We start from the raw sequence: 27570 nt of genomic DNA on the forward strand, positions 1-27570 counted from the left end.
TCAAATGAAAGTCCGAGGCTAGGATGGAATAGTATGCAGCTAAAACAACCCTGGAGTCACCCAAAGGAACAGCTCCCGGCAAGACAAGGCCTGCAGTTCAGAAATTCGACGCGCAGAACATATAGCTACCAGGAACACAGTCTTCAAGGTCAACAACTGTAAGGAAAGGCTATGCAGTGGTTGGAACATAGGGCCCGCCAAAAAATCCAGCATCAAATTAAGATGCCACAATGGAACAGGTAACCTCAAGGGAGGCCTAAGATGCTTCACTCCCTTCAAAAAACGGGCCACATCAGGATGAGATGACAAAGAAACACCATTCACCAGGCCTCTGAAACAGGCAAGAGCCGCAACCTGCACCTTCCAAAGAACTAAGGGCCAAGCCTTAATTCAGTCCATCCTGTAAAAAATCCAGAATGAGAGGGATCTTAACTGAACAAAGAAGAACACCCTATTCCTCACACTAGGCTTCAAAAACTCTCCAAACACGCACATAAGCCAAGAAAGTGGAGAACGTGCAAGTGCGGAGTAAACTGGCAATCACCGCAGAAGAATAACCACGCTTAAACAGGCGAGCCCTCTCAAGGGCCAAACCATAAGACAGAATCGAGTCAGATCCTCGTGAAGAACCGGACCCTGCTGTAACAGATCCATGTGAGGCGGAAGACAAAGGGGGGCCTCCACCAGGAGTCGTTGCAAATCTGCATACCACGGACGCCTGGGCCAGACCGGTGCCACCAGGAGTACTAGCCCCCTGTGGCCTTTGATCTTGCGAATTATCCTGCCCAGCAAGGACCACGAAGGAAAGGCATAAAGTAATCTGTCTTCCGGCCAGACCTGTACGAGAGTATCTATTCCCTGGGACCACGGATCTTTCCTGCAACTGTAGAAATGAGGAACCTTCGCATTTCGAGAAGTCGCCAGCACATCTAGGAACGGAAGACCCCAGCGATCCAGAATCAGCTGAAACACCTCAGCTGACAACACCCACTCTCCTGGGTCCAGACTCTCCCTGTTGAGAAAGTCCGCTCATGTTGCCTTTTCCTGCAATGTGAGAGGCTGAGATAATCTGCAGATGACCTTCCATCCATTCCATCAGCTAATCTATTTCCTGCGACACTTGCTGGCTCTTGGTTCCTCCCTGGCGATTGATATAGGCTACCGTCGTCGTGTTGTCTGACATCACGCAGTGCTTGATCTCGCAGCCTGTGGCTGAACTGCAAGTATGCCAGCCATACCGCCTGGGACTCCAGGAGATTGATATTCCAGCGGGACTGTTCGGCATTCCAAAGCCCCTAGGCCATTAACTCCAAACTGTGAGCCCCCCCAACCGTGGAGACTTGCATCTGTCGTGAGTACCAACCAGGTCAGAGAGGACAAGGGAACTCCCTTTCTCAGATGATCCTCCTGCAGTCACCACTGGAGGTGGGAGCAGATTTCCATTGGCAAGTGGAGCCGAACCACATAGTCCTGAGACTGCGGGTTCCAACAAGATAGTAGAGAGTGCTAAGAGGATGATTATGTGCGCCCTTGCCCATGGCACTACTTCTAGGGTAGCCGCCATCAAGCTAAGCACCTGTAGGTAGGACCACACTGTCAGGCATATGGAGTTCATCAATTAACGCACTTGAGACATCAATTTCTGGATCCGAACATCCGGTAGGAAAACTCTGTCCTGTCCCATTTAATTCAACCAGCCCGGAACTGGACTCCCAGATACTCCAATGACTGGGATGGCTGAAGATTATTCTTGGTCAAGATCACCACCCAACCAAGCTCCTGCAATAAGAAGATCACCTTGTGTGTCACCAGGTGGCTCTCTTCCCGAGACTTGGCTCCAATCAGCCAGTCATCCAAATATGGGTGCACCAGGATTCCTTCTTTTCGCAAGACCGCCGCTACTACCACCATAACTTTGGAAAATGTTCTGGGAGCGGTGGCTAGGTCAAAGGGCAGCACGTGAAACTGATAATGGCACCCCAACACTGCGAAGTGTAGAAAATATTGGTGCTCCAATCAGATGGGAATATGAAGGTAAGCCTAAGAACATAAGAAATTGCCATGCTGGCTCAGACAAGGGTCCATCAAGCCCAGCATCCTGTTTCCAATAGAGGTCAAACCAGGCCACAAGAACCTGGTAATTACCCAAACACCAAGAAGATCCCATGCTACTGATGCAATTAATAGCAATGGCTATTCCCTAAGTAAATTTGATTAATAGCAATTAATGGACTTCTCCTCCAAAATCTTATCCAAACCTTTTTTAAACCCAGCTACACTAACTGCACTAACCACATCCTCTGGCAACAAATTCCAGAGCTTAATTGTGCGTTGAGTGAAAAAGAATTTTCTCTGATTAGTCTTAAATTTGCTACTTGCTAACTTCATGGAATGCCCCCTAGTTCTTCTATTATCCAAAAGTGTAAATAACGGATTCACATCTACTCATTCAAGACCTATCATGATTTTAAAGACCTCTATCATATGCCCCCTCAGAAATTCCCCCGACTGCACTGCCATTATCACAGAGCATAAGCGTGAACTCTGCCTGCTTCTTCTGCAGAGAGTGGCAAGGGGACACCATGAACATGTCCCAAGGAATACTGTGAAATTCCAGTGCATACCCTTCTCGTATTACCTCCAGGACCTACTGATCCGATGTGATCTTGACACATCTCCGATAAAATAAAGAGAGACGTCCCCCTATTTCCTGTTCCAGAAGGTGGGAACCTCAGAGAAGGTCCACCACCCAAGTCCGCTCTTCCCTTAGCATGTCGGGGACACAAGGACTGAGACCTACTGAAAGGCTGAGACCACTGAAAAGTCATCCCACTGTAGGGACAAAAACATCTTGAACCCCAGAGACAACCCCACATACAAAAGGGGCACTGTAACTGCTTCTTATCCTCTTGCAAACGAACTGGAGATTCGCCCCACTTACTGGCCAGTTTCTCCAACTCACTCCCAAACAAGAGTAAGTCTTCAAAGGGCATCTTGGTAAGATTGGCTTTGGAGGCTGCATCAGCCTCTGGCCGCTTCGGTGATAGCGGCCAGAGTTGACACCTGGCTGCTATCACCGAATCCACTCCTCTGAACGAGGTCCAGATCAAATCACAGCCTGTATCTGCTAAAAAGGTGGCAGCAGGTTCCACAACCTTTCTGGAATTCCCTCCAGACTCCTCAACCTCCTGAGAGAGAAGCAGACAAGATCTTGCCACTAGGGCGCAACTGCCTCAAAGGCTTTCCTTAAGAATAGCCTCAATCATCTATCTTGTATATCCTTCAAGGCCACTCCTCCCTCTATGGGGATATTCTGCTTAGAGAAGGCACATACCAGTGCATACACTTTGGGAAAACACAAATGCTTTCTCACAGCCAGATTCAGGGGGTACAGGCCTTCCAATGTCCGAACCCCTTTAAAACTTGCCTCTGGGGCGTCCCATGGCAGATCAATGAATTCTAAATGGCATCCATCACAGGGAAAAAAACAAGGCTTTACATAAGGAAACCAAAAAGGGAATTTTCCTCGGCTCTGACATGGCATCTGAACCAGGGACACCCAGCTGTTTCAAGATCTAGGAAATCAGGGTCAGCAGTTCATTTCTAAGAAAGAATTGCAACATAGTTCGATACAGTTCCAGTCCTGGAGGAATTTCCCCATCTTCCAGGGAATCAGGATCAACTTCATCATCAGTGCCATCTGGAATCCTGTTGGGAACACCCACAGGGAGCCAAGGCGAGTTCCGGCGCTTAAGCATAGGACTGGAAGAGGGAGGAGCCACCAGCTGAGGGTCCAACTAGTCAGGAATGGGGAAACTGAGGACTGTGCCTGAAGAAACGCTTGTAATCTTTGAAAAAATTCCACCCAAGAAAAAGCAGCCAGGTCCAGACCAAGCCCAGAAGGAACTGGAGCTGGTCCCACAGAACTGCTCTCGCCAGCAGAAGAGCCAGTCAAGGGAGAACCAAGATCAGGAATCCCCCAGTCAAGGCTGTGACCAACCCATCATCAGGATGGGAAGAGCCAGGCTTAACAAAATGTGAGGAAGATAACTCTCCCTGAGCATCTGAGCAGCACTGACACAGGTTAGAAGCCAGGTCAGGCTGAGAAGCCCTAATATGACAGGCAGCACAAATAGGAAGATGCTTAGGCTTCTTGCTTACCGGCACCATCACGGCAGTAAATGTGTCGGAACGGTTCGTGCTCAAACGTGGAATGCGCACAAAAAATAAGCGCCTAGAAGAAAGCACAGTAAGGCACACGCACAACTTGTGTGCCAAGTTAAGCGTGGGAACAGTGAAAAATTTTGTGCCCAAAAAATGCACACCCAAAAACTGAGTGCACAACACGTGCACGGAGCCAATGCACTGCGCACACTGACGGCCTGTAGAGGGCAGCAGAACATGCATAAGAGCGTGCAAAACAGTTGCCGCAGCCTACCACACAACATGCAAGAAAAAAGCCTACGTGCGGGGCCTAGTCCACCGGGGATTGCTCAACCCGCCAGGTTGCCGAATTCCCCAACCCCAACAGGAGCAGAAACGAGCATCAGAACGGTGCCCCAAGCACGGAGACCAGAGGAAGTCCTGAAACCCCCCTGTCTCTGATTCAAGGTAAAACCATCACCGCCATGTTCAACCACCTGCACCTGCTGCCTTTCAGCTGAACTAGCAGCTAAGGCCATGAAAGGAAACCCAGCCACCGGACCAAGGCAGAACCTCTGAGGGACCATGGAAATCACCTCAGGAATTCTCAACTGGGGAAGGGACCTTTAGGTATCACCACAGGAGAGCGGGGCTTTCTTTTCCTGAATTTAGAATTTCGTATTTCTCCTTCCAAAAAGCACAAAGCAATCCCCATAGGGAGATGCATGCCCACCATCTGCTGGAGACAAGAGAATACTGGCAGACTGGGGTCACTGCAGGGCTATATATACTGTGACATCAGCTTTCTCCATCACCATCTGCTGGCAGGGGAGCATAAACCACTGGTCCTGAGTCCATCTGTCTACACACTAGGAAATGTCCTTTTTTTTTTTAACTTTACCCTAGATATGTATTACCAACTGAAAAGGATAGAAATAAGCTTTCTAAGGCTGAGCCATTATACACCACTCCACAGCAACTCATGGAGCTCAGGTATCCACCCTTGTGGGATAAAAGTATCACCTTTGCAAAACAAAGCACATCTCCTCCTCTTTAGTAGTTGTGTGTAGAGTAGGGTCTTTGTGGCAAAGATGGTCTTTAAGCCTCCTTTGAGACTATACACTATTTTCATATGCTATTAAAATGCTGGGGTGCTTAGGGCAATTAGTCTATTCATGTCTATAAGAAACTTCCAGATGTGTGGAATACCAAACTCATTCTTGCAAAAGAACAGTGTATGAAATACATGGCTATCACTCATTAGACCTCTATCCTGTATCCTCAAAGAGTTCAAAGTTTTATAATGTATACCAAATTACTGCCATTTCGTGATCTTTATTTGGAACTACAGTATATAAAATATCAAAATAAAGAAATACAGAGATGTATTTTGATAAAGCTAAATACAATCTGCATAAAATATATTTAAATTGCTTCTTGTTTACACATACACTTTGTATTAACATTTTTCATCATTTCTAAACAAAATGATTTACTAATGCCATCTAATATTTGGAGTACATCAGTTTAAGAAATACATTCAATACATGGCAATATGCATTGTTACATATTTATTCAGCAATACACATCTACACAAAGATAGCAAACTAAATAAACATAACTATTGATTTGTATTTTATTTCTCAAAGTTTAGTATCTTACATAAAAGCTCTTGCTGATATTACTTTAATTCAAAATCAAAATAAAGCTTGTGAAGAGTCTTCCAGATAGGGCTATGTTCTATGATATGTGATTTTGCCATTAATATTCTGTCATGAATAGCATCGATATGTACTTTGCACGTTGCCTAAAGGAGAAACAGATAGCACCAATTTGTGGAAGAAAATAATGGAATATTTTAAAAAACGAATGATAGAAGTCCTTTAGCAAACCAGGGCTCTCACTTAGCTATCTGGGATAAATACACTGAAGAGTGGATTATAAATCTAAGTTCTGAATGTTGGCATTATATAAGTGTTATTAGCTGTTGCGGATGTGCACGATGGCAAAACATCTACACAGTGCAAACAGGCAAAAAAAAAAAGCACTCACTCTGAACTGCAATAGACATAAAGAGCATACAAAAAATGTAATATTGTATATGATAACAAAATACTAGCAATATCAAATAATTAGAAAAAGCATTTTTTTGCAGGTTTATCATTCTAGCTATAAACAAGTAGAAAGAACAACATTCGGACCAGCATCAGTTCTAGTGCCAATTCATTTTTTATGGCAAAATTTACAAGTTCGCCCCTCTCCTGCACTCCCAAGTTTGAAAATAAATGGCCAAATGCCCCTTCTCTCCCCCCCCCCCCCCCCCCCCCCAACAACCTAACTCCATACCAAGTTTGGTTGAGCTAAGCCCAACTGTTAAGTTATAAGGAGAACACATACGCACACAAAGACAGAAACCGCAACATACACACAATATGATCTGATATGCCTCTCTATATTGAGCTGAGGCTAAAACAGTGCACATGTAACTATGTAATCATATCCTTTACCTTTAAATTAATTTTTATTTAATAAAAACATCTGCTAAGGTTCCCAATTGGTCACTGTGGTCACAATGGAAAAAGCATATTTGCCATTTATTTATTTAAATAATTTATATTCCATCGATCCACAAATCTCGGCGGATAAAAGGAAAACATACATAATCAGTGATAGTCATATCAACAAAATCGAGAATAAGCCAGAAACAATGAATATTAAAAACATTGACAGATCCCATGCTGTTTTGGGATGTGTGATGACTGATTTTAGCTCCATAGGCTTTAATCTCAGTATCCCAGTGAGTTGTCCTTTAGGAATGTTAATTAAGGAAGGAACTAAATGAAAAGGATTTTGGCATGTTACATGTTTCCCCTGAACCCAGGGCCATGTACACACAAAACCCACATATTCTTTCACTATACAGCCTCTGCAGGTGAAATTACATGTGCTGTTACAGGTACATGTGTTCTGTGTCTGGTGAGGAAACACTATAGAACTATGCATGTTATGTGCAGGAGTTCTGTGTCCACTATCGGGAAAGTGACACTACTTGTGTAGATGAAATTTTCCCATCAATTTTGATGGTCTTTTTCACTTGATCAGTAATAATTTACCATTCACATACCTGAAAGGCATATAATAATGCACAAGAAGTAAGCTTGTTTCAAGGGAAAGTTTTAGAACAAGTGGCCATAATATTGAGACTGAGGTGGAATATTGAGGAGTAACAGAAAATACTTTACTGGAAAGTGTGGCGAATGTAGAATGTCTGCCTGGGGAAAGTGGTGGAGGCTAAAGCAGTAATGGAGGTTAAGAGAGTATAGAATAAGCATAAAGGATCCTTGGCTGCTAAAAGTGAAGATAGAGACAAGAGAAAGTATGACTTAATGGCACCTGTTTTATGAAACTTTATTATTTCAATAACAAGTTGCCGCATCCTTATCGAAACAACATGTAGCATTACAGTAACAGATAGACAACATTTTATTTTCACCCCATCTATTACCCCTAATATTTATTCTCTGTGAATATTCAAATAAGACTCAATGTCATATCCAAACTCCCAGTGAAATTACATTTTTAAGGAATTAAGATCACGCCTTAATCTCATAGTCAACGGCATTATGAATTGGTATACTTTCTATATTTCTTACCTTTTGATCACTGATAATGTTTCCAGAGATAGTAATGTATGCATTGTACTCCCCATCACTAAGATGGGAGGTTCATTCTCCAACCACTGCATTAACTCCATGCAGCTAGCATGAGTCATCTACTGAAGCATTTCCCTCATGAATTGCAATTCCTCTGCGGCACCCAGCCAATACCCTGCAGCTCTTCCAGCAGTATTTTCTTGAGGCCCCATATGTTCTGCCTTATGCCTACAAGCAGATTTGCCACTCATCATTTTAGACCAATATGCGACTTTTGGCTGGAATGAAAGACACTTCTTCATCAGTTATAGGAGAAAACTTGGCCTCTTCCCTTTCTCTGCCTTCCCCCTTGTCCCAAAACATCAGAAGTATGTGCTTTGCTATAGGGGGTAAAGGCTTGTCCTCCAACAAAGTCTGGGTGTGCTTCTCATCTCTTGTCACTTAGAACATAAGACCTGCCATACTGGGTTAGACCAAAGGTTTTTCACCCAGTATCCTGTTTCCAACAGGGGCCAAGCCAGGTCACAAGTACCTGGCAGGATCACAAGGGGAAAATAGATTCCAAGCTGTTTATCCCAAGAATAAGCAGTAGATTTCTGCAACTTTACCTTAATAATGGTTAATGGACTTTTCCTCCAGGAACTTGTCCAAACCTGTTTTAAACACAGTTACACTAACTGCTTTCACCACATCCTCTGGCAATTAATCCCAGAGCTTAATTATGCGTTGAGTAAAAAAAAAAAAAAATTCTCTTATTAGTTTTAAATGTATTACCTGGTAACTTCATTGTGTGTCCTCTGGACTTTGTACTTTTCAAAAGAGTAAGCAACGGATTAACGTTTACTTGTTCCATTCCACTCTCATGTTCTTCTTGAGCCACTAAAGACTCTGCTTACCCCTCCTCTGGACTGGCTGGTAGCACTCGCAGATGCTGTCTAGGACTTCCCAGGCCACTGGGTCCCAGACCATCAGAGTCATGTTGTGTGTCATCCTCTGCAAGAAGGTAAAGTAGACAAACTGTCACTACTGCCTCTTCCTAACTGGCTTTTTCTCTTCTTTCTCGCTGGACCTTCATTACAGGCATGAAACCAGCTAAATTGGCCCCACTCTACAGCCTCCAATGATTGAACTACCTTCTAGTGTAGCATGCCCTAGGTTGTCAATGCTACCATTCTGGACTATTTTTAATAAACTTACAAGCATAGACAGAAAGAGGGCTGGCAACAAGGCACTGCCTATAACTGCAGGCCTCTCTTGACTACTCTCTTCCTCTCAATGACCAAGCCATAAGACAAAAATACAATGGATCTCGGTGTACCACTGAACCTTGGTGTAACAATCTCCTGGTCTGCAGTAACTGCACCAGTTTGCCGTCCAGCAACCTCACTAGATCCACATACCAAGGTCTTCTAAGCTAATCAGGCATTGCCAAGATCACATGTCCCTGATGACTGGATATCCTCTGCAAGATTCTGCCTATAAAGGGCCAAGGCAGAAAAACATAAAGAAGACCCCTCACTGGTCATACTTAAATGACAGCAGCCAATCCTGATGAGCTCTGTTTCATCTTCTGATTAAAAACCAGCTTACTTTGGTGTTGACATAGGTAGCCATCAAATCCAGAACCAGCCTCCCCCACTTGTGAACAATCATTGCAAAGACCCTCCAAGAGGGACCACTCCACTGGATCCAAAGAATTTCAACTGAGAAAATTCACCTGCACATTATCTATACCTGTGGAAAGCGTGTGTCCTGTGGAAAGCATCCTTACTTGTTTTTCCGCCTAAAACATCAACTTGCACTGCTTATTTCTTATGCCGCTTGCTGACTTCTGGTACCACCTGGTGATTTGCATACTCTACCATTATTGCGTTGTCCAAAAGAATTCTTACCACCTGTCCTCAGACAAGAGGAGCGATCTGCAACAAGGCTTTTCTTATCACTTTTGTCTCCAATCTGTTGATGGACCACCTGCCTTCTTCTGGAAACCAAGTGTTCTGAGCAACTTGATTTAAACAGTGTGCTACCCAGCTGAGTAGACTGGCATCTTTCATCACTGTGATCCATGCTGGAGGGTTGAGATCCACCCCCAATTCCAAGTTCTTTGACACTAGCCACCATTCCAAATTTTTCTTGACTTGACCTAACAACAAATGTCTGATGGAGTAATGCCGGACTGAGAAGACCACCTAAAGAACACCACCTTCTGCAATGGTCTCATGTGAAATCCTGCCCAGGGAACTAAATCCAATATTTGTGTATTTATTTATTTATTTTTATTTTATTTTACAAGCTTATATTCCGCAGCTTCCTTATATTGCTGCTATGGACCCCAAAATCTTAAGATAACTCCTTACTGTAGGCCTTTGAGATCTCATGAGCCATCGTATTGACTGCAACCTCTGAATCCTTTCCTGAGTCAGCAGAACCCAACCCATCTTTGTATCCAGCATCACCCCTTGATATTCCAATGCTTGAGATGGTACCAGCTTACTTTTGCTGAAGTCAACAATCCAGTCCAGACTTTGTAAAAATTGCACTACTCAGGTTGTAGCTGCCTCGATTTCCTGGATTTATTTATTTATTTAGCATTATTTATATACCGAGGTATAGCAGAGTTGCCTTCACTCCGGTTTACATACAAAACAACATGTTACATTGAACGATGTTTGAAATTTAAAAATTTCAAAAAATTAACAATAATGAGCAAAGACATAACAAGGAGAATGAGTATAACAGGATAACACAGGGTGGAAACCCTGAGTAGGTGAACAGAGATATCTGGGAACATTGAAAACAGAGGACATCTGCATCATGAAACAGGGAGATTGATTGAGGGGGATATTGAAAGATAGCAGGCTATGTTAATATACTATAAGTCATTGAGTGCATTCTTTAAAAGATTGGCTGAGTAGCCAGGATTTTAGGTCTTTTTTGAAGGATTTTAAGTTTTCTTGATTGGTGAGGAAATGAGGTAATGAATTCCAAAGTTTTGGGCCAATAATGGAAAGGGTTCTGTTTCTGGTGGAGGATAATTTGGCCTGTGGAAGTGAGGGAATCACTAGTTGGATTTTACTAGTAGTTCTTGTTGTTCATTGAGAGCAATGTAAATGAATGATGTCATCAAAGGCGGAGTAATCGGCTTTGTAAATTGCATTGTGAAGAATAGAGAGAACTTTAAATTCTACTCTTTTTTCAATAGGGAGCCACTGTAATTGATTGAGAACAGGTGTAATGTGATCGGCTTTTCTTTTACCTGTTAGTACTCTGGCTGCAGCGTTCTGAAGGAGCTGTAAGGGTCTCAAAGAAGATTTTGGAAGGCCAATCAAAAAGGGAGTTGCAGTAATCCAAACTGGAAAATAAGAGGGCTTGTAGGACGGTTTTGAAATCATGGGGGTGAAGCAGAGGTTTTAGATGTTTTAATATCTGAAGTTTGTAGAAGCCTTCTTTTATTTTTGTAGCGATGTGTTTTTTGTAGTTTAGGTCAATGTCTAACCAAAATCCCAGGTTTTTAACGCTCTCTTTAAGATGGACGAGGGTCTTGTCAAAGTGGAAGGGTGGAATTGTTTTATGATCAGGAATTTTTTTGGCAATTAGGATACATTCAGTTTTTCTGGTATTTAGACATAGTTTAAGATGAATTAGCATGTTTCTGATTGTGTCCAGGTGTGAGGCTGCTTTAGACATAGCATCTTCTATCGAGGAGGAAATTGGAATGAGGAATTGTATATCATCGGCATACATGTAATACGTTATGTCGAGTCTAGATAGAAGATGGCAAAGAGGGGTAAGGTAAATGTTGAATAAGATGGGTGAAAGTGCTGATCCTTGTGGCACACCTGTTTCGAGGGGGATGGGGTTCGATGAGCAATTGTTGTGAGAAACTTTGAAGTGTCTATTATTAAGGAAGGATGTAAACCAACTAAGAGTCTTGCCAGCTAGTCCAATGGATTCTAGACATGAGATAAGAATTTTATGATCCACTGTGTCGAAGGCTGCAGAAAGGTCTAAAAGAATCAGAAGGTATCCTTTTTTGTTGTCAAGTCCTCTTAGGATGGTATTGGAGAGGTTAAGTAGGAGGGTTTCAGTGCGGTGGTTTTTTCTGAAGCCAAATTGGGAGGGAAAGAGGATTTTGTTATCGTCTAGATGTTCGTTGAGTTGTTTCAAAGCTGCCTTCTCTATCACTTTGGCGAAAAAGGGTAGGTTGGAGATTGGGCGGTAGTTGTTTAGGTCGTCTGGGTTGAGGTTTTTTTTCTTTAATAAAGGTGTGATGGTGGCGATTTTTAACTTGGGAGGCAGCTCGCCTTCCTCGAGCGACTTGTTGATGATTGCTGAAATTGTTGGAGCTAAAGGATAAGCAATTTCTTTAAGTACTCGGGTGGGAATGGTGTCAAGTTCGTGTCGTGCAGGGTTGATTTTCTTCAGCATGTTTTCTGTTTCTATGATGGAGATAGGTCTGAAATCGAGCCAAGGAGGGATGTTAATTGTTGATGATTGAAAATTGAAGCTTGAAGTGGAGTTAAAGGTATCTGTTATTTTGGAGATTTTGTCCTTAAAGAAGAAGGCTAAATCTTGGCTTAGGTTTTTATTGGTGATAGTTGCGTTGGAGGTGGAGATATCAGAAATGAGGTTATTTACAAAGTTGAACAAGGATTTGGGTTTGTTAGAGGAATTAATAATTTTAAAGCTGTAGTAGTTCCGTTTTGTGTTTTGGATTGATTTTTTGTAGGCTGCTAATTGTGTACGGTATTTTTGTTGTGTGGCAGGTAGCTTATTTTTTGCCATTCTTTCTCTGTTTTCCTGAGAGCTGATTTCATGTTTTTTAGGGTGGTGTTAAACCAGGAGTTTTGAATTTCGTTTTTGTTCTTTAGACGTTTGATCTTCTCCGGGTTAATGATGTTAGCAGTTGTTTCAGTGATTGCAGACCAGGAATGGATAGCGTTGTGTATGTTTGATAAATCTAGATTCGCTAGTTGAAGTCCTAGTTCTTGAAGGAGAAGATTCGTTTGAAAAGGAGGACGGAATTTGAAGGATTTTTTTGTAGAATTATTATTTGTTGTGTTGTTGTAGTTTGTTTGAGACTTGCAAAGTAAGAGATGGTGGTCAGACCATGGAACTGGGTTGTGAGAAATGGAAGTGTTCGTGAAGAAGTTATTGGTGAAAATCAGGTCAAGTGTGTGACCTGCTTTGTGAGTAGGGTTATTCACCTGAAGGATGAAGTTTAAACTTGACAGCATGTCTAATAGGGTTTCGCAGCTTGGAGAACAGGGGTTGGCATCTGTATGGAGGTTGAAGTCTCCAAGGATGATAGAAGGTTTTTTGTGTTGATGTTTGAAATAAGAAATTCAATGAGCGGAGAGATGTTGCTGTCTAGCAGTTTCGGTGGGCAATATACGAGGCAGATTTGCAGATATTGGGAGTCGAAGAGAGTAACTTCAAATTGTTTTGGGAGGTTATGTGGGATTATTTTCATTGAAAAGTGTTTTCTTATAATGAGTAGCAGGCCTCCTCCTCTTTTGTAATTACGGGGAATTGAAAAGGTATCGTAGTAGGATTGATTTCACCCTGATCATCCAGTCATTGAGATAAGGATGGATCAAAATTCCTTCCCGGCAAAGGGCTGCCACTACTACCACCATCAATTTGGAGAAGGCCCTTGGTGCAGTGACTAAGTCGCAGGGCGGGGCTCAATACTGAAAATGACCTCCTAAAACTGCAAATTGAAGATACTTCTGATGATCCTCTCTTATCAGAATATGGAGCTACACCTCTGTCAGATCTATCAGAGTCATTTATCATTTTGCGTTAGGGCCTTAACACTAGGAACAGCTCCCCTATGAGGAAAGATTAGAGAGGTTAGGGCTGTTCAGCTTGGAGAAGAGACAGCTGAGGGGGGATATGATAGAAGTGTTTAAAATCATAAGAGGTCTAGAACGGGTAAATGTGAATCGGTTATTTACTCTTTTTGGATAATAGAAGGACTAGGAGGCACTTCATGAAGTTAGCATGTAACATTTAAACTAATTGGAGAAAATTCTTTTTCACTCAGTGCACAATTAAACTCTGTACTTTGTTGCCAGGGGATGTGGTTAGTGCAGTTAGTGTAGCTGGGTTTAAAAAAGGTTTGGATAAATTCTTGGAGAAGTCCATTACCTGCTATTAATCAAGTTGACTATTACTAGCATCAGTAGCATGGGATATACTTAGATTTTGGGTACTTGCCAGGTACTTGTAGCCTGGATTGGCCACTGTTGGAAACAGGATGCTGGCTTGATGGACCCTTGGTCTGACCCAGTATGGCAATTTCTTATTTCTTATGTTCTTATGTAAAACTGTCCCCTCAAACCCCACCCCGAGTTAAAAGTGCCCCCTCTTACAGTGGCATAAATAGTAAAGTTACATATTGGTCTCTACAGAGGCTCTCTCTGTCTCTCAGCATGTACAATAAAAACCTTTTCAGTTGGTAACACATCTGTGGTGGATTAATCAGCATGCAATGCAAAAATTAGCACTGGTGTGATAAATATATCACAGCTTGCAAAAATTACCTACTCAATGCAGGAGCATGGAATTTATCCTAACTACACACATCACAGATTCTATTTCCACTATATTTATAGCATTCTGATAAATCTAGGGCTATGCATGTAAAAAATTCTCCCTGCTATATTGCTAATTTCACTAATTTCAACATTTCCATTTTGAAATTTATTATTTTTAGAGCTTTGTTGACCTGTTTCAAATATAAAATAGATTGAAAAGTTCTTTCCTTCTTCAGAACCAAAAAATAAATTAAATATCTTCCCTGACCCCTTTGAGAAGCCAGCACCGGGACTACTGCACCTAAATTCAGAAGACTGTTGAGGCTGATGCGGATTTCCTCTCATTTGGAGTGGAACAACAAGTGGAGACCATAAAAGTGACTGAAATAGGGTGGGAAAGCTGCAGACTATAGCTGTCCCTGACTACCTCCAGAACCCACTGATCTGATGTAATGTTAGGAAAGCTCTGTGTTAAAGCTGGAAGTTAGCAATCTGTTATTATCAGCTTAGTTGACAAGCTAGGAGATAGCAATCTGTAATAAATCTGCTGTTAGTTAGACTGCGGAGTAGCAATCTGTTCTTATTGGCTCCTAAAGAAGGAGGAGTCAGCAATCTGATGTTATAGGCTCCTAAGAAGAAGGAGTCATCAATCTGATATAGTTGTGGGTGGATCCCTGGGCCGATGGCAGATGACCATGCCCCCGGGAGGATATCCCGAGAGGGACCACTGGCTAGGCTTGAGTATGGAGACAGACACACATTAGTTCTTTTATTAAACAGGTTTTTGAAACCACCAGAGGTGACAGTAGTGAGCTGATATGCCCGGCAGGGCTGTAGTCCCTCAGGTACTGGAACAGTGATCCAGGATGGTTGAGTTGTTGAGAAACTGTAGAAAGTGAGTAGGCAGAGTAGGCAGAGTTCATGAACAGAACTAGATGACAAAACTCACATAAGGTCTAAAGGAAGCTCAGGTGCTGTAAAGGTTTAGGCCCTCAAGGAGCGAGTACCTGGTTCCAGGGAAAGCTCTGAGAGAGCGATGGTAATTCACAATTGTTTGTAGCAACGATAGCTTCCAAGCAGAAGAGAATCTTCAGAGTGTCCAGGAACATGGGCCCTCTAGGAGCGAGTACCGGTTCCTATCTGTAATCTGAAAGTAAAGAAAAAGAGCGAGGCCCCCGAGTAGCGGGTACCTCTGGTAAGTCCGAGGAGGCAGAGTAGCTTGGGAGGTGAAGCCGAAGCAATCCCCTTCCTTGCTAACTCAGTAGATAGTGAAATAGAGACCTTTAAATATTGGAAGTGGATGACGTCATCTCAGGGGGTCGCTCCTGAGGTTCGCGCTCTAGCTGGTACAGCTAGAGCGCGAACCTCAGGGGCGACCCCCTGAGATGACATCATCCACTTCAATCAGAGCGCGCGCGCCCTAGGTCTTCAGGCAACATGGCGGATCTGCAACGTCGAGCCGGTCCGGGGAGGTCGGAGGGAGACTGCATGGAGACGCGTGGCAGCCCGCCGTCCATCAGACCCGGAGGGAGTCGCCACAGAGGTAAAGAGGGCGGAGTGAGGATGTCGAGCAGCGACGGTCGCAACATGTAATTTGGGCCCTTCTCCAGAAAAATGCAGCCAGATAACCACCTATGAGACCACTAACATGTTTATGCCCATGTTTATGCTCCCTGTTTTTTGTAACTTTGCCTTCTATATCGATGTTAATTGGTTTTCCCCCTAGTTCTATTGTAAACCGGTATGATAAGACTTGGTCTTGAGCATCGGTATATTAAAAGAATTTAAATAAATAAATAAAATAAATAACATCTAAAAGAGGATGCAGACAAGGAATATTCTGAAAAAAGTAAAATGATTTCTGAATGGGGTCAAGAAGTCATTCACTAAGACCTTTAAGACTGTTGTAGCACATGGGTTAAGATGTCGATAAGCTGAGTTCATAGATTTAACAATAACTACGGTAATCTCAGAATCAGCTACTGGCTCAAATTCCTCCCATTACATCATTGCGAGAAGGACTTCCAGTACAGAATCTTTTCCACTAGAGGATATACCAGCAAAGAGCCTTTTTAGTTTAAAAAAATCTGCAAAGTTGTTAGAATGTAGCTAGGTAGAGGCAACAGAAGTAGTCACAGAAGTATTATTGAGAACAGAAATCAAGCAATTTACTGTTTTAAACAGTTCCCAAAGATTGTTGCCAGTCTTCTGAATCCTCATGTTTTCTTGGTCTTGCTCACTTATACTCTAATAGGTGAATTTTAAAAGCCCTGCAGGCGAGATAGTCACACAAATCAGGCCGGTGCGTGCCGAGCGGATTTTATAAGCTGCTCATATATGCGCATATCTCCTGCTACGAGCATAAATCAAAAGTTTTTTAAAAGAGTATTACGAGTGTAGTAGTATGTAGTTTGAATGTGATGCATGTTTGTTGGGTGAATTAGTAGGTGAATGTAATTGGTTTTAATTTATAACTAGTAGTGCCACCTTTAGTTATTGGGACTCTTGGTATGATATTTTTGTTATAAAAGTTTTGTATTGAATAGCTTTAAACTATATCTATATAAACAAAAATGTAAATGTTCGTTTGTTCAAAATCTTAAATCTCCGAAAGTTCTTCACCGATTGCTTTGAAATTTTGACACAATGTTGCATTCAAATACGCGCGTGTTTTTATATACCTATATTATATAGATGTCACACCTGTGACAGGTAAAAACATGCTTTTTTGGAAAAACAACGCCATCTGTTGGACATACAAGCAACACACGCTATCTACAATATAAATGGTCTCTGACCCACGGCCCGCAAATGCGCAGTAGAGAGCAGCTCTACCATGCATGTGCAGACCATTGAGCTCTGCGCTACGTGATGGGTGTCACAGAGGGGAGGAGGAAAGGGCAGACGAGTCGCCGCTCCGAGAAACGGCTCAGCCCGTTCCTCCCCCGCTGGGGAAGGGGGGAGGGAGTAGGGACTGCCGGACAGTTACACACAGGAGGAGGAAAGGGTAGAAAAGTCGCTGAGCCAGTGCGTCCACCGCCGGGCAAGGGGGAGAGGGAATTGGGACGGCCGGAGCAGAGCAAATGCAGTAGAAGGCGGCTGTGAAGAGATCACAAGCAGCTGCAGCAGCCAAAGCACAAAGAGCTGAACAGAGAACAGCTCGCCCTCCTCCCCCGCCCCGAGTCCCGCAGATAAGGAGAAGCCAAGTAAATATCCCGCAACTGGGGGGGGGGGGGGGGGCGGGGTAGGCAGTGCTGTCAGCCCGCCTGTGGGTCTCAGCCACCATGGGAAGAGTTTACATGGGCATCGCTCCACCCCCACTCCCAGCAAAGCACCGTGATGAATGTGAAAGCCAGAGCCCTGCTCCCTCCTCCCTCTCAAGCCCCCGATCGGATTTCTTAAAGGCACAGGTCTGCCAGAAAGAGCAAAGTAAGCTAGGAAATGTGTCCCAAATCTGTTGCAGTGCCTGCCGCCTGCCCTTTGCGAGGGGGGGGGGAATGGAGTGTTTTCCTCTCTCTCCCAGACACAACTGGCATGGGAACTTTGCAAGCTCTTGCGAGTGCAGAGCAAAGACTTAGGTGGGGAGGGGACAAAAATCCTGCCCATTTTAACTGTGTGAGAGAGAACTGTGGTAATGTGTGCTGAAGGCGAGTGTGAGTGCCAGAGAGAGAGGGAGACTACGTGAGGGATTGTGTATGTGTGTGAGAGGGATTGGGTGTGCGTGTGTGAGGGACAGAGGGAGAGTGTATGTGCAAGAGAGAGAGAGAGAGGAAGCCTATGTAGGGGGCTGTATGAGAGAGAGATTCTTTACCCCCCCCCAGCTCTCCACTCATAGGTTACAGTGGAAGGGGTTCAGTGTAGAGGGGAATGAGAGAGCAAAGGAGTTGGGGCCTGTAAGGATAGAGTGAAAGGGGTCTGAGCCTGTCCCTCCCCCACTGGGGAAGGGGGGAGGGAGTTGGGATGGCAGGACCATTACGCCTCACGAGATCCCCCTCGGCCACCGCTGCAGCTCCTACCACCGCCGCCGCCTTTGGCCCTTTGTGGTGCTGGGTGGCGGGGGAGCGGAGCAGAGCAAAGACGTAGGAGGAGAGGGGACAAAATTCTCGCTCGTTTTAACGGGCTTAACGGCTTGGACTAAATATTTTACGATTCCATTTCAATGTTTCTGATTGCATTGTTAAATTGAATTTTCATAGATTTCAATTTATTTTCATTTTGATTTAATCATTTCGTGTGACATTGCGTTGGAATTGAGCTGTGTCGTTTACCATACCGTTCATTTAGTGAGTATAGTTTATGTTTTTTCTTTTTTCATTCTTTTTCATTTCTAGAATTATGCGGTTTACATCTAGACACGGATTGCTTCTCACATGGACAATTATATGTTGCGTGTTCTAGAGTCAGCAAACCAGACAACCTATATCTGCACAGACACTGGAACAACAAAAAATATTGTATACCCACAAGCATTGTGAAATTAACCATATTTGAAACGTGCGCTTTCTCTTTTCTTTCTTTTCCATTTAACCAGACTGAGCCACAGCAACGCGTGGCCAGGTACAGCTAGTTGTTAATAAAATTGCAAAGCACATTTTCTCCCTCTTTTTATGTTTTATTCACAACAATAGAATAACATAGCCACCAGAAATGTGAGTGACTCAGGAGTTAAATTTCCAGCATTAAGAAAATGTGTCTTAAACTGTGTTTAACACACCTCCCTGCATTGCTAAAGAATAGCTAATACCTTCTTTAACATGAGATTTGCATACACCTGCACTAATTTTACCACAGGTTTTTACTTCTAAGTACACATTTTTTCAGAGTTAAAAACACTGATAAATTCCGGAGTTAATGCAGAAAAATGAGCACTAAAACAAGAGTAAAAACTGCGCTAATGTCAGCGTGCCTTATTACATCAGCCCTTCAGCTACCAACAAAATCCTATTACAATTTTTTCACCTTTCCTTGAATTTTCAAACAATTTGGCTAACTAGTCTTCTCAGAATTCACATTGGCTCCTTGGAGTACGATGATAGTCATCTGTGAATTGCTTCAGGAACGAGTGGCTTAACATCTGGAGAGGCAAATTCAGGCCAATGACAGTGAGAGCAGGAAAGCTGAGCATCTTCCACCTATGCCAACTACCTTCCCCTTGGGTTGAGCCCTCAGGTATGGGTGGCCATCAAGGTATGAGGAATGGGAGTAGCTCCCAATACAAGAAGCTTTAAACTTGGAAAACAGCGAGAAACTGAAGCACATCAGAAATCCAGGTACAGGAAGATCAGGTAAGAATGCTAAAGGTAGAAACCAGAGATGAAGTAGTCTTCTGTATTCAAGTAGCAGGAATGGAGCCAGAGTAAAAGGATCAGAAGGTAGGACCAAGCACTGGCAACTGATTGAGAAAAGGCCTGCATATAATACATGTCTAGGCAGGAAACAAGATGAATGCTGGAAGGAAGTAAGGAACATGGGGCAGGGAGGACTGAATAGATAGTCCAAGCAGCTCACAGTGGCACCTGCAGGCTGAAAGTAAAGTTGGCAACAGATCTGCACTTGCAGATGGTTCTCTACCACTGAGCTATTTTGCCAAGTATAATTGTTTATTGACCTTTATTTTTATGTATATAGAATTTTTGTAAGAAAAAATTGTTATGTCATACTTTTGGAAAGAAGGACATTGTTTTTAAATAGTGGATTATACCAATTCACAAGAAAACAAAATGGAGATAATTTTGTAATGCCACTGGACAATCAATTGAACCTCAGTCATCTGTGCAATGTTGTTTACTCTCTAGTGACTATGCTATTGCTGGTACTGTATTCTCATTTTGTAGAAGGATTAAAGCCCTTGATTATACATTTTTAAACAAAGGGTTTTATTCAATAGATTTTTCTTTCATAGACAAAGAATGGGAGAAGGTTCTTATAGACTACAGGCCAGTCTCTTACACAAAGTGGATAAAAACACCCTAAAAATTTCCCAGCAAGGGGGGGGGCGCTGTTTCCGGCGGATGCGTGCAGTCGCATAAAGCCTTCGCTCCGTCCACCCGCTCGCTAAAAAACCCCGCCAGAAGCAGCAAAACCTTGCGAAAATTGCCGGACTTAATATTTATCGTGTGCGGAACACCTCCTCTGCCCGATGCCATGGCCGCAAAGAGGAAGACCACAGATTTGCGGCAATTCTCGTTTGACAGGTCGGCGGCCCTGCTGAGCCAAGATGGCGGCGCGGAGGCTGCCGCAGCAGGGGGAACGGTTTCTCCTGAACAGGAGCAGATAGAGGCACAGAGCCTTGGTGATAATACCCCTGATGCAGCGCTGCTGACTCAGGCGGAAGCCAGGACTTGGTTTATGGAGATTCGTGCAGATTTAAAGCAGCATCGTGCAGACATCATGGCATCCGTGGCCGACTTGAAGGAAGACCTGGCAGCATTAGGGCACAAGGTGGATGAAAACGAAACTAGGATTGACGCCCATGGTGACTCCATCAACACACTTGTTAACCAGCAGGCTTCTACATCCTCTGCCATACTGGACCTTCAGAGTAAGGTTGAAGACTTAGAGAACAGAAACCGGCACAATAACTTACGCATACGGGGAGTGCCGGACACCCCAGAGTATGCTGAGGTGGAGGTGGTAGCACTCCAGATTTGTCAACACATCCTGTTTCAAGGATCGGAGGGTGACCAGGCACACACCTCGGAACCAGCGGCAGTTCAGTTTGAAAGGGCGCATCGGGCGTTAGGCCCTAGAACAGATCAGCGACCACGAGACATTGTGCTGTGCTTTTCTAACTTTCCCGTCAAGGAGCGGATCTATATAATTCGCTGGAATAATCATGCCATATCCATATATCAGGATTTGTCTCCAGTTACGCTGAAAAAACGGTATGAGCTGCTTGAAGTCACAGCACCATTAAGAGAGCGGAATATTAAATATAGATGGACATTCCTTTTTGGACTTTATTTTCAAATCCAGGGAACCAGCTATAAGATTACTACGCTGGCTGAAGCAGTTGTGGCATTTACTAAAGCACAAATACAGGTCACTTTTCAGCACACCAGTGAACAACCTCAACAGCAGAAGATGGATAACGCACCTCGCTGGCAAAGGGCAGATAAAGGTGGAAAGAGACTCCGGTGACAACCTGATCTTAGAAGACCGGCAGAGCAGGAACACGGCTGAGGAGACCAGCCTCACAGGACTATTGTGGTTCTTCTGAGACTAAGGTTTGATGTGGTGGCCAGGCCTTAAGATGCCACTGCCAGTTCTCGCTAATAGGCGATGTTGTTATTTAATTCTAATGCAATTCAGGATAGGGCACCTGTGTGTTAAGGGTGCTCTTCACTCTGGTTACATGGAGGGGTTTTTGCATTATCACTCATTGTTTATGTTATTAGGGTGGGACGGTGTGATGTTGGGACTAGTACACACCGTACGAAATCACCGACCTCTGGAGGAGAGGTATCCCATGGAGGATTGTAGGGATACAGTTGGACTGATTGGGGGGAATGCTGGAGTTTTTGTTTTTATGTTTGGATATAGGTATGCACAAAAGTGTCTGCCTGCTTTATTTATTTATTTATGTATTTGCTTTTATATACCGACATTCGATCGAGATATCACATCGGTTTACATATAACTCGGTGAATAGGGCAGGGTCTGCCTTATTTTACATGAAACAATTAACATGGTAACTTGCCTTGTTTTACATTGTAACATTTAACATGGTAACTTGTCTAGCAACAAAGGAGATGAGTATAAATTATAACAATTTAAAATATATAGGATAGTAGTAATTACAGTAACATTTATAATGTCATATGAATATGGGTTTACATAGTAATGAGGTGATTTGAGAGTTTAAAACAAAAAAATTTTACATTGCAACAAGGATTTATGACAATTTACATTGCGTCGGGGTGACATCGTAATGTGGTGTTTGAACAATTTATAACAATCTAGATCGAAGCAATGTGGCTTGTTTCAGGTTTGGAGAGGGTATTAATGTGAGGGAAGATAGGGGGGGGGGGGAAATGGAGGCGGTGGGTGGCGGGAGGCTAGTGGGGGGTCTTTATGGGGGGTGGTTATTCGCATCTCAGCACGATCCACTGGTTACAGTATACTTGCAAACAAGGGAGGAGGGAGTAGTATCTCTTGAGGTGGGATTTGGTCGACTATTGACAGTATAGATGGCGACTAAATTATTGTCCTTAAATGTTAAGGGGCTCAATACACCAGGGAAGCGGTCTTTACTGCGCTGGGAGCTGCAGAGACAGCAGGCGGATATAGTGTTTGTACAAGAGACGCATGTAAGGAGGCATCACCAGCGACTCTTAAGCTTCCCTAATTATGCTACAGCGCACTGGGCGGCTAGTACAAAAACCTCAAAGTATACAGGGGTAGGGGCGCTGATAGCACCCACCTTTGTTCATGAAGACCTTTCTCACGTATATGACGCCCAGGGCCGATATATTCTGCTCAAATTGAGCTCAAAAAGCCTCCTTCATAGATGTGCTCCATATCCTACTTCAACAACATTTAGAGGGTGATCTCATTTTGGGAGGTGACTTTAATTTTGTTCAGAACCCATCTAGGGACTCCAGTTCTGGGAAAATGTTTGACCAATCAACACGTAGGAGGTGGATTCAATTTTTAGAAGATTGGGAGTTGGTGGATATCTGGAGGGAGCGTTTTCCAACCTCTCGCTCCTATACTTTCTTCTCAAGTGCGCACGGCACCTATACTAGAATAGATCACTTTTTCCTCTCTAAACCTTTACAAGTCTTAGTTGCCAAAACTGACATAGATGTTATTACTTGGTCCGACCATGCTCCCATATGGCTCACGTGTACCTTTGCTGGTACGGATAAAGGGTTCCGGTCTTGGCGCCTTAATGACTCTCTGCTTACCGATGTAGCTTTTTGCGGTCAAGTGGAACAGTTATTGAGGGACTATTTTGTCACTACCAAACAGTCGGAATGTCACCGCTAACGGTTTGGGAGTGCTCCAAGGCGGTGGTCAGGGGGGCATGTATAGCAAGGGCGGCCTATTGCAATAAAAAGAGGGATGGCCAGCGTAAGCAGTGGACACAAGAGCTAAACACATTGATGCAATCGCATAGCCGCACTAAATCCGACTCGACATATCACCAGATAGTAAGGCTAAGGGATCAATTGAGGGCGCTAGAGGATACCGCAATTAGTCATCAACTTATGCTCTTGAAGCAGCAGTTTTTCGAAGGGGGGAACAAGGCGGGAAAGTTTCTTGCCCGCCAACTCAAATCAGCACAGGCCCGCATGGTGATACCTAAACTCCAGACTGCGACCGGGCATATTATTACTTCATCAGAGGACATTCGAAAAAACTTTACTGACTTCTACTCTGAACTTTATCCTAGAGACACAGTCATCACCGGGGAGGGAATTACTCGATATTTGGAAGATGTACAACTTCCGATGCTTACTGAGCAGCAAAAAGACGGGCTGGATAAACCAATAGAACAGGTTGAGGTGGCGGCCGCTATAAAGAAACTTAAGCCGGGAAAGGCACCAGGGTTGGATGGATTCACTGGTTTATATTATAGGAAATTCGTGACCCTGTTGGTGGAACCTCTAACTGATGCTTTTAACTCTCTGTTAGGTGATATCTCCTTCACCAAAGATTGCAATACAGCAGGTATTACTGTATTAGCGAAACCCAGCAGGGATCCCACTAAGTGTAGCTCATACAGTCCCATTTCCTTAATAAACATTGACCTGAAAATATTGGCTAGAGTACTAGCAGCCAGACTTAACAAGATTCTTCCTGGGTTGATACATAATGACCAAGTGGGTTTTGTGCCAGGCAGGCTGGCTGCGGACAATGTCCGACGGATAGTGGATATAGTGGATGTGGTTCAGCGTAAGGGTACACCGGCAGTACTCCTAGCACTGGATGCTGAGAAAGCTTTCGATCTTGTCCACTGGGAGTATCTCTTTAAAACTCTGGAGACCATGGGTTTCGGGAACTCTTTTTTGTTATGGGTACGTAAACTGTATGATCACCCTCAGGCGCGGGTGAAGGCGAACGGCGGGTATGGAACCCCTTTTTCCATTCAGAGAGGTACAAGACAGGGTTGCCCGTTATCGCCCTTGTTATTTGCTCTGTTCTTTGAGCCCTTTGCCATTAGAGTTCGAGAAGCTGCAAATATAAAGGGCATTGTTGGGGGTTCGGTACACTCAAAAATGTCCCTTTTTGCAGATGACATCATGCTAACCCTGACTGATCCCCGGACCTCCTTGAAGGGTGTGATGGACGAGCTCCATAGATTCTCGGCGGTGTCAGGCATGCGAGTCAACTATGAAAAGTCGGAGTTGCTCAATTTAAACTTACCCTCTAGTGAGGTACAGGAACTAAGCCGCAGCTTTCCATTTCTGTGGGCTTCCTCCTCACTTAAATACTTAGGAGTTAAGATTGGACCCCATAACCATAAACTGTTTGATTTAAACTATAAACCACTAGTCGCTAACTTACAAGAGAAGCTTCGATGATGGGGCAGCCACGCTCATTCTTGGATGGGGAGACTAGCTATAGTGAAGATGACTGTATTACCGCGTTTCCTCTACTTCTTCACTACTATACCTATTCACATTTCTACCACGTGCCTTAAGAAATGGCAACAAATACTTTGTAGTTTTATTTGGAGGAAAAGACCACCGAGGGTGGCTAGACATATTTTATACCAACCTAAAAATAAGGGAGGATTACATATGCCTAACTTAGCCTGGTATTACTATGCGGCACAACTGCGAGCTCTTGTGGCCTTACATAATACACGTGAGACACCACAATGGGTACATATAGAACAAGGTTTACTGGGCAAATTTCCAATATCCGCTCTACCGTGGCAACCACACACTTCATGGAGTTCTATCACGTATCTCCCGTACGCTCTCTGCACCACCCTGCGTATTTGGCATAGATGGAAGCCATTGTTGATAGGTGAGGAGAGCTACTCCCTAATGACACACTTATTCACCAATATAGCACTCCCCTTCCAGGAACGATCACGAGCAACTAAGCTTTGGATGAGTGGAGGACTTATGTGCCTAGGTCATGTTATCCATCAAGGGGGGATGATGACCAGGGACCAATTATGCGCTTTACATTCGGAAGGGACTATTGATTTTTTTCTTTATGCTGGGATTCGCTCCTTTATCAACAGAGGGCTTCGATTGCACACTGTGCGCACTACTAATACCTTATTTGAAACTCTATGCCAGCACGCACCAACCATCAAAGGTATTATTTCCAAAATATATACACTGTTCAACAACACTAGGATCAGAGAGCCTAGATATCGGGCGCTGTGGGACTCTGATTTTGGGATTCAGTTGGAAGATAGTGACTGGGATACCATTTATACCATGGCTCGCAAATGCTCCATATCAACAGGGCTACAAGAAAATTGTTATAAAATGATTTACCGTTGGCACTATACACCTGTCACACTACATAGGTTCTACTCTTCTATCTCTGATCTCTGTTGGCGGGGATGTGGAGAGAGTGGCACGTATTATCATGTTTGGTGGTCGTGTCCACGGATATGCACCTTCTGGCAAGTAGTGTTTCAGTGGTTGGTACAGATGTTGCAAGTTCCTTGTAATATACAGCCCTGGCATGCTCTCTTAGGCCTCCCATTGGCAGAACATAACACTCAGACACAGAAATTAATCTTGCAAATTTTTATTGCGGCCAGAGCAGAAATTGCATTACACTGGAAGCAACGGGAAGCACCAACCATAGCTGGGGTACAACAGAGAGCGTTCTCTTATTACCAGCTAGGACGGTTAACAGCCATACATCAAAACAGAGTGTCAGCTTTTCAAAACACTTGGGCGCCTTTTCAGGCATGGTTAGACAATCAAAGCTCCTTAGAGTGGAGTACCTCACATGTCCAGTCCGAGTAGCGGATTTTCTACATGCATTGCTGTATAGTGGATTCCTTTTTCTAGGTTGATATTACTCCTAGATTCACATATAATTTTGGATCTATATGTCATACCTTTTTTGTTTTGCTATGATTTGCAATATTCTCCAGCAGGGGGGGAGGGGGGAGGGAGGGGAGGGAAGGTGGGGTTTGTATCTGCCATATTAATGGTAAAAATGTCTCAATGGTATCCATATAAGATGTTTAAGGATGTCTGATGACTATTTATGATGTATTTTGATGTTTCTTATATTACAGTATTTGAGCTGTACTGGATCTGTTTAGTTATTTAGACTTAATCTTGCCTTGTTTTGTATCATACTTGCCAGTTGTGACAATAAAAACAGATTATATACAAAAAAAACAATTTCCCAGCAAAACATTTTTATTTCTATTTTCTATTTTTATTTTAGTCACTGTTCAGAATTCTAAAATGTAACTTATCTAGATAAACATTGTTTACTACACATAACTAGACCTACCTTGGCTATAGTTAGCATAAGCTTGATGATATCAGCTGTGTTGTTAATTGGAATTACACGTAAATTACTGCCTAAGAACCTGCAAATCAGAATTTTAAAAAGGATGCATATGCAATTAGAAAGAACAGAATATGACACAACATTTTAAAAATTTCCATTCAACGGTTAGCTAAGCTGAAGTACTTCCTTATTTTATCTATATGTATTAATTTCCTTATTTTAATATGCAGCCCAAGGTGATTTGCATTACATAGGGGTAGAATAATTTTACAGCACTTTAATCTCTTAGATGGCATAAATGACATTTTTTAAATAAAATTAGATGGCTTTTTTAAAATAAACTTTTTGAGAAAAAAAGACCACAGAGAGCTATAGACATATCGTCAAAAAATACAAGCATGTGAATAATGCAAAGCAACCCAACTTATAAATTTTGCAAACATATCAACATGATTAAAGCTAACAAGTAGTCTCCGCTAGATCCAGTAAGGGCCCCACATTTTTTCATAAACTACTTTCTTATCACATAATGCATATTAACCTGCTCCAGTAGTGCAATTTCGTTCAGCACATTATACCAATAATCCATCTGTGGACAAGTCTTCTGGAAATATGCAAAGGTCAGCCTGGCTACATGCAAACATCGATTAATAAATGCTTTACACTTATTAATGATACCTTGCTCCTCCCAGACTCTCAGAAGGCAAAGTTGAGGAGAACAAACAAAAGACATTGGATATCCGTAAACCTTATATAACAGTTTATACAGCAAAAGCTCCTTG

At 43.2% G+C, this 27570-nt stretch overlaps 1 protein-coding gene across 3 annotated transcripts in view; it reads right to left on the minus strand.

The window, feature by feature from the left end:
- Positions 1–5765: 5765 nt before the first annotated feature.
- C10H1orf146 (chromosome 10 C1orf146 homolog) overlaps positions 5766–27570 on the minus strand; it is a 36818-nt gene continuing 15013 nt past the window's right edge. Inside the window, exons 4-6 of one of the 3 annotated variants that reach the window (XR_003858886.1) lie at positions 26789–26867; positions 7797–8074; positions 5864–5950 (exon numbers count right to left, since the gene is read on the minus strand). Coding sequence is in view for 2 of the 3 variants with exons in the window: in XM_029617690.1 (XP_029473550.1) it covers positions 5825–5950; positions 26789–26867 (205 nt within the window). In the remaining variant the exon portion in view is untranslated. Of the gene's footprint in view, positions 5951–7796; positions 8075–8583; positions 8790–26788; positions 26868–27570 lie in introns of those variants that run through there. The other 2 variants (XM_029617690.1, XM_029617691.1) reach the window with 2 other exon arrangements.

The sequence above is a fragment of the Rhinatrema bivittatum genome, chromosome 10, assembly GCF_901001135.1.
Source record: "Rhinatrema bivittatum chromosome 10, aRhiBiv1.1, whole genome shotgun sequence".
In the NCBI taxonomy this organism is placed as follows: Eukaryota; Metazoa; Chordata; class Amphibia; order Gymnophiona; family Rhinatrematidae; genus Rhinatrema; species Rhinatrema bivittatum.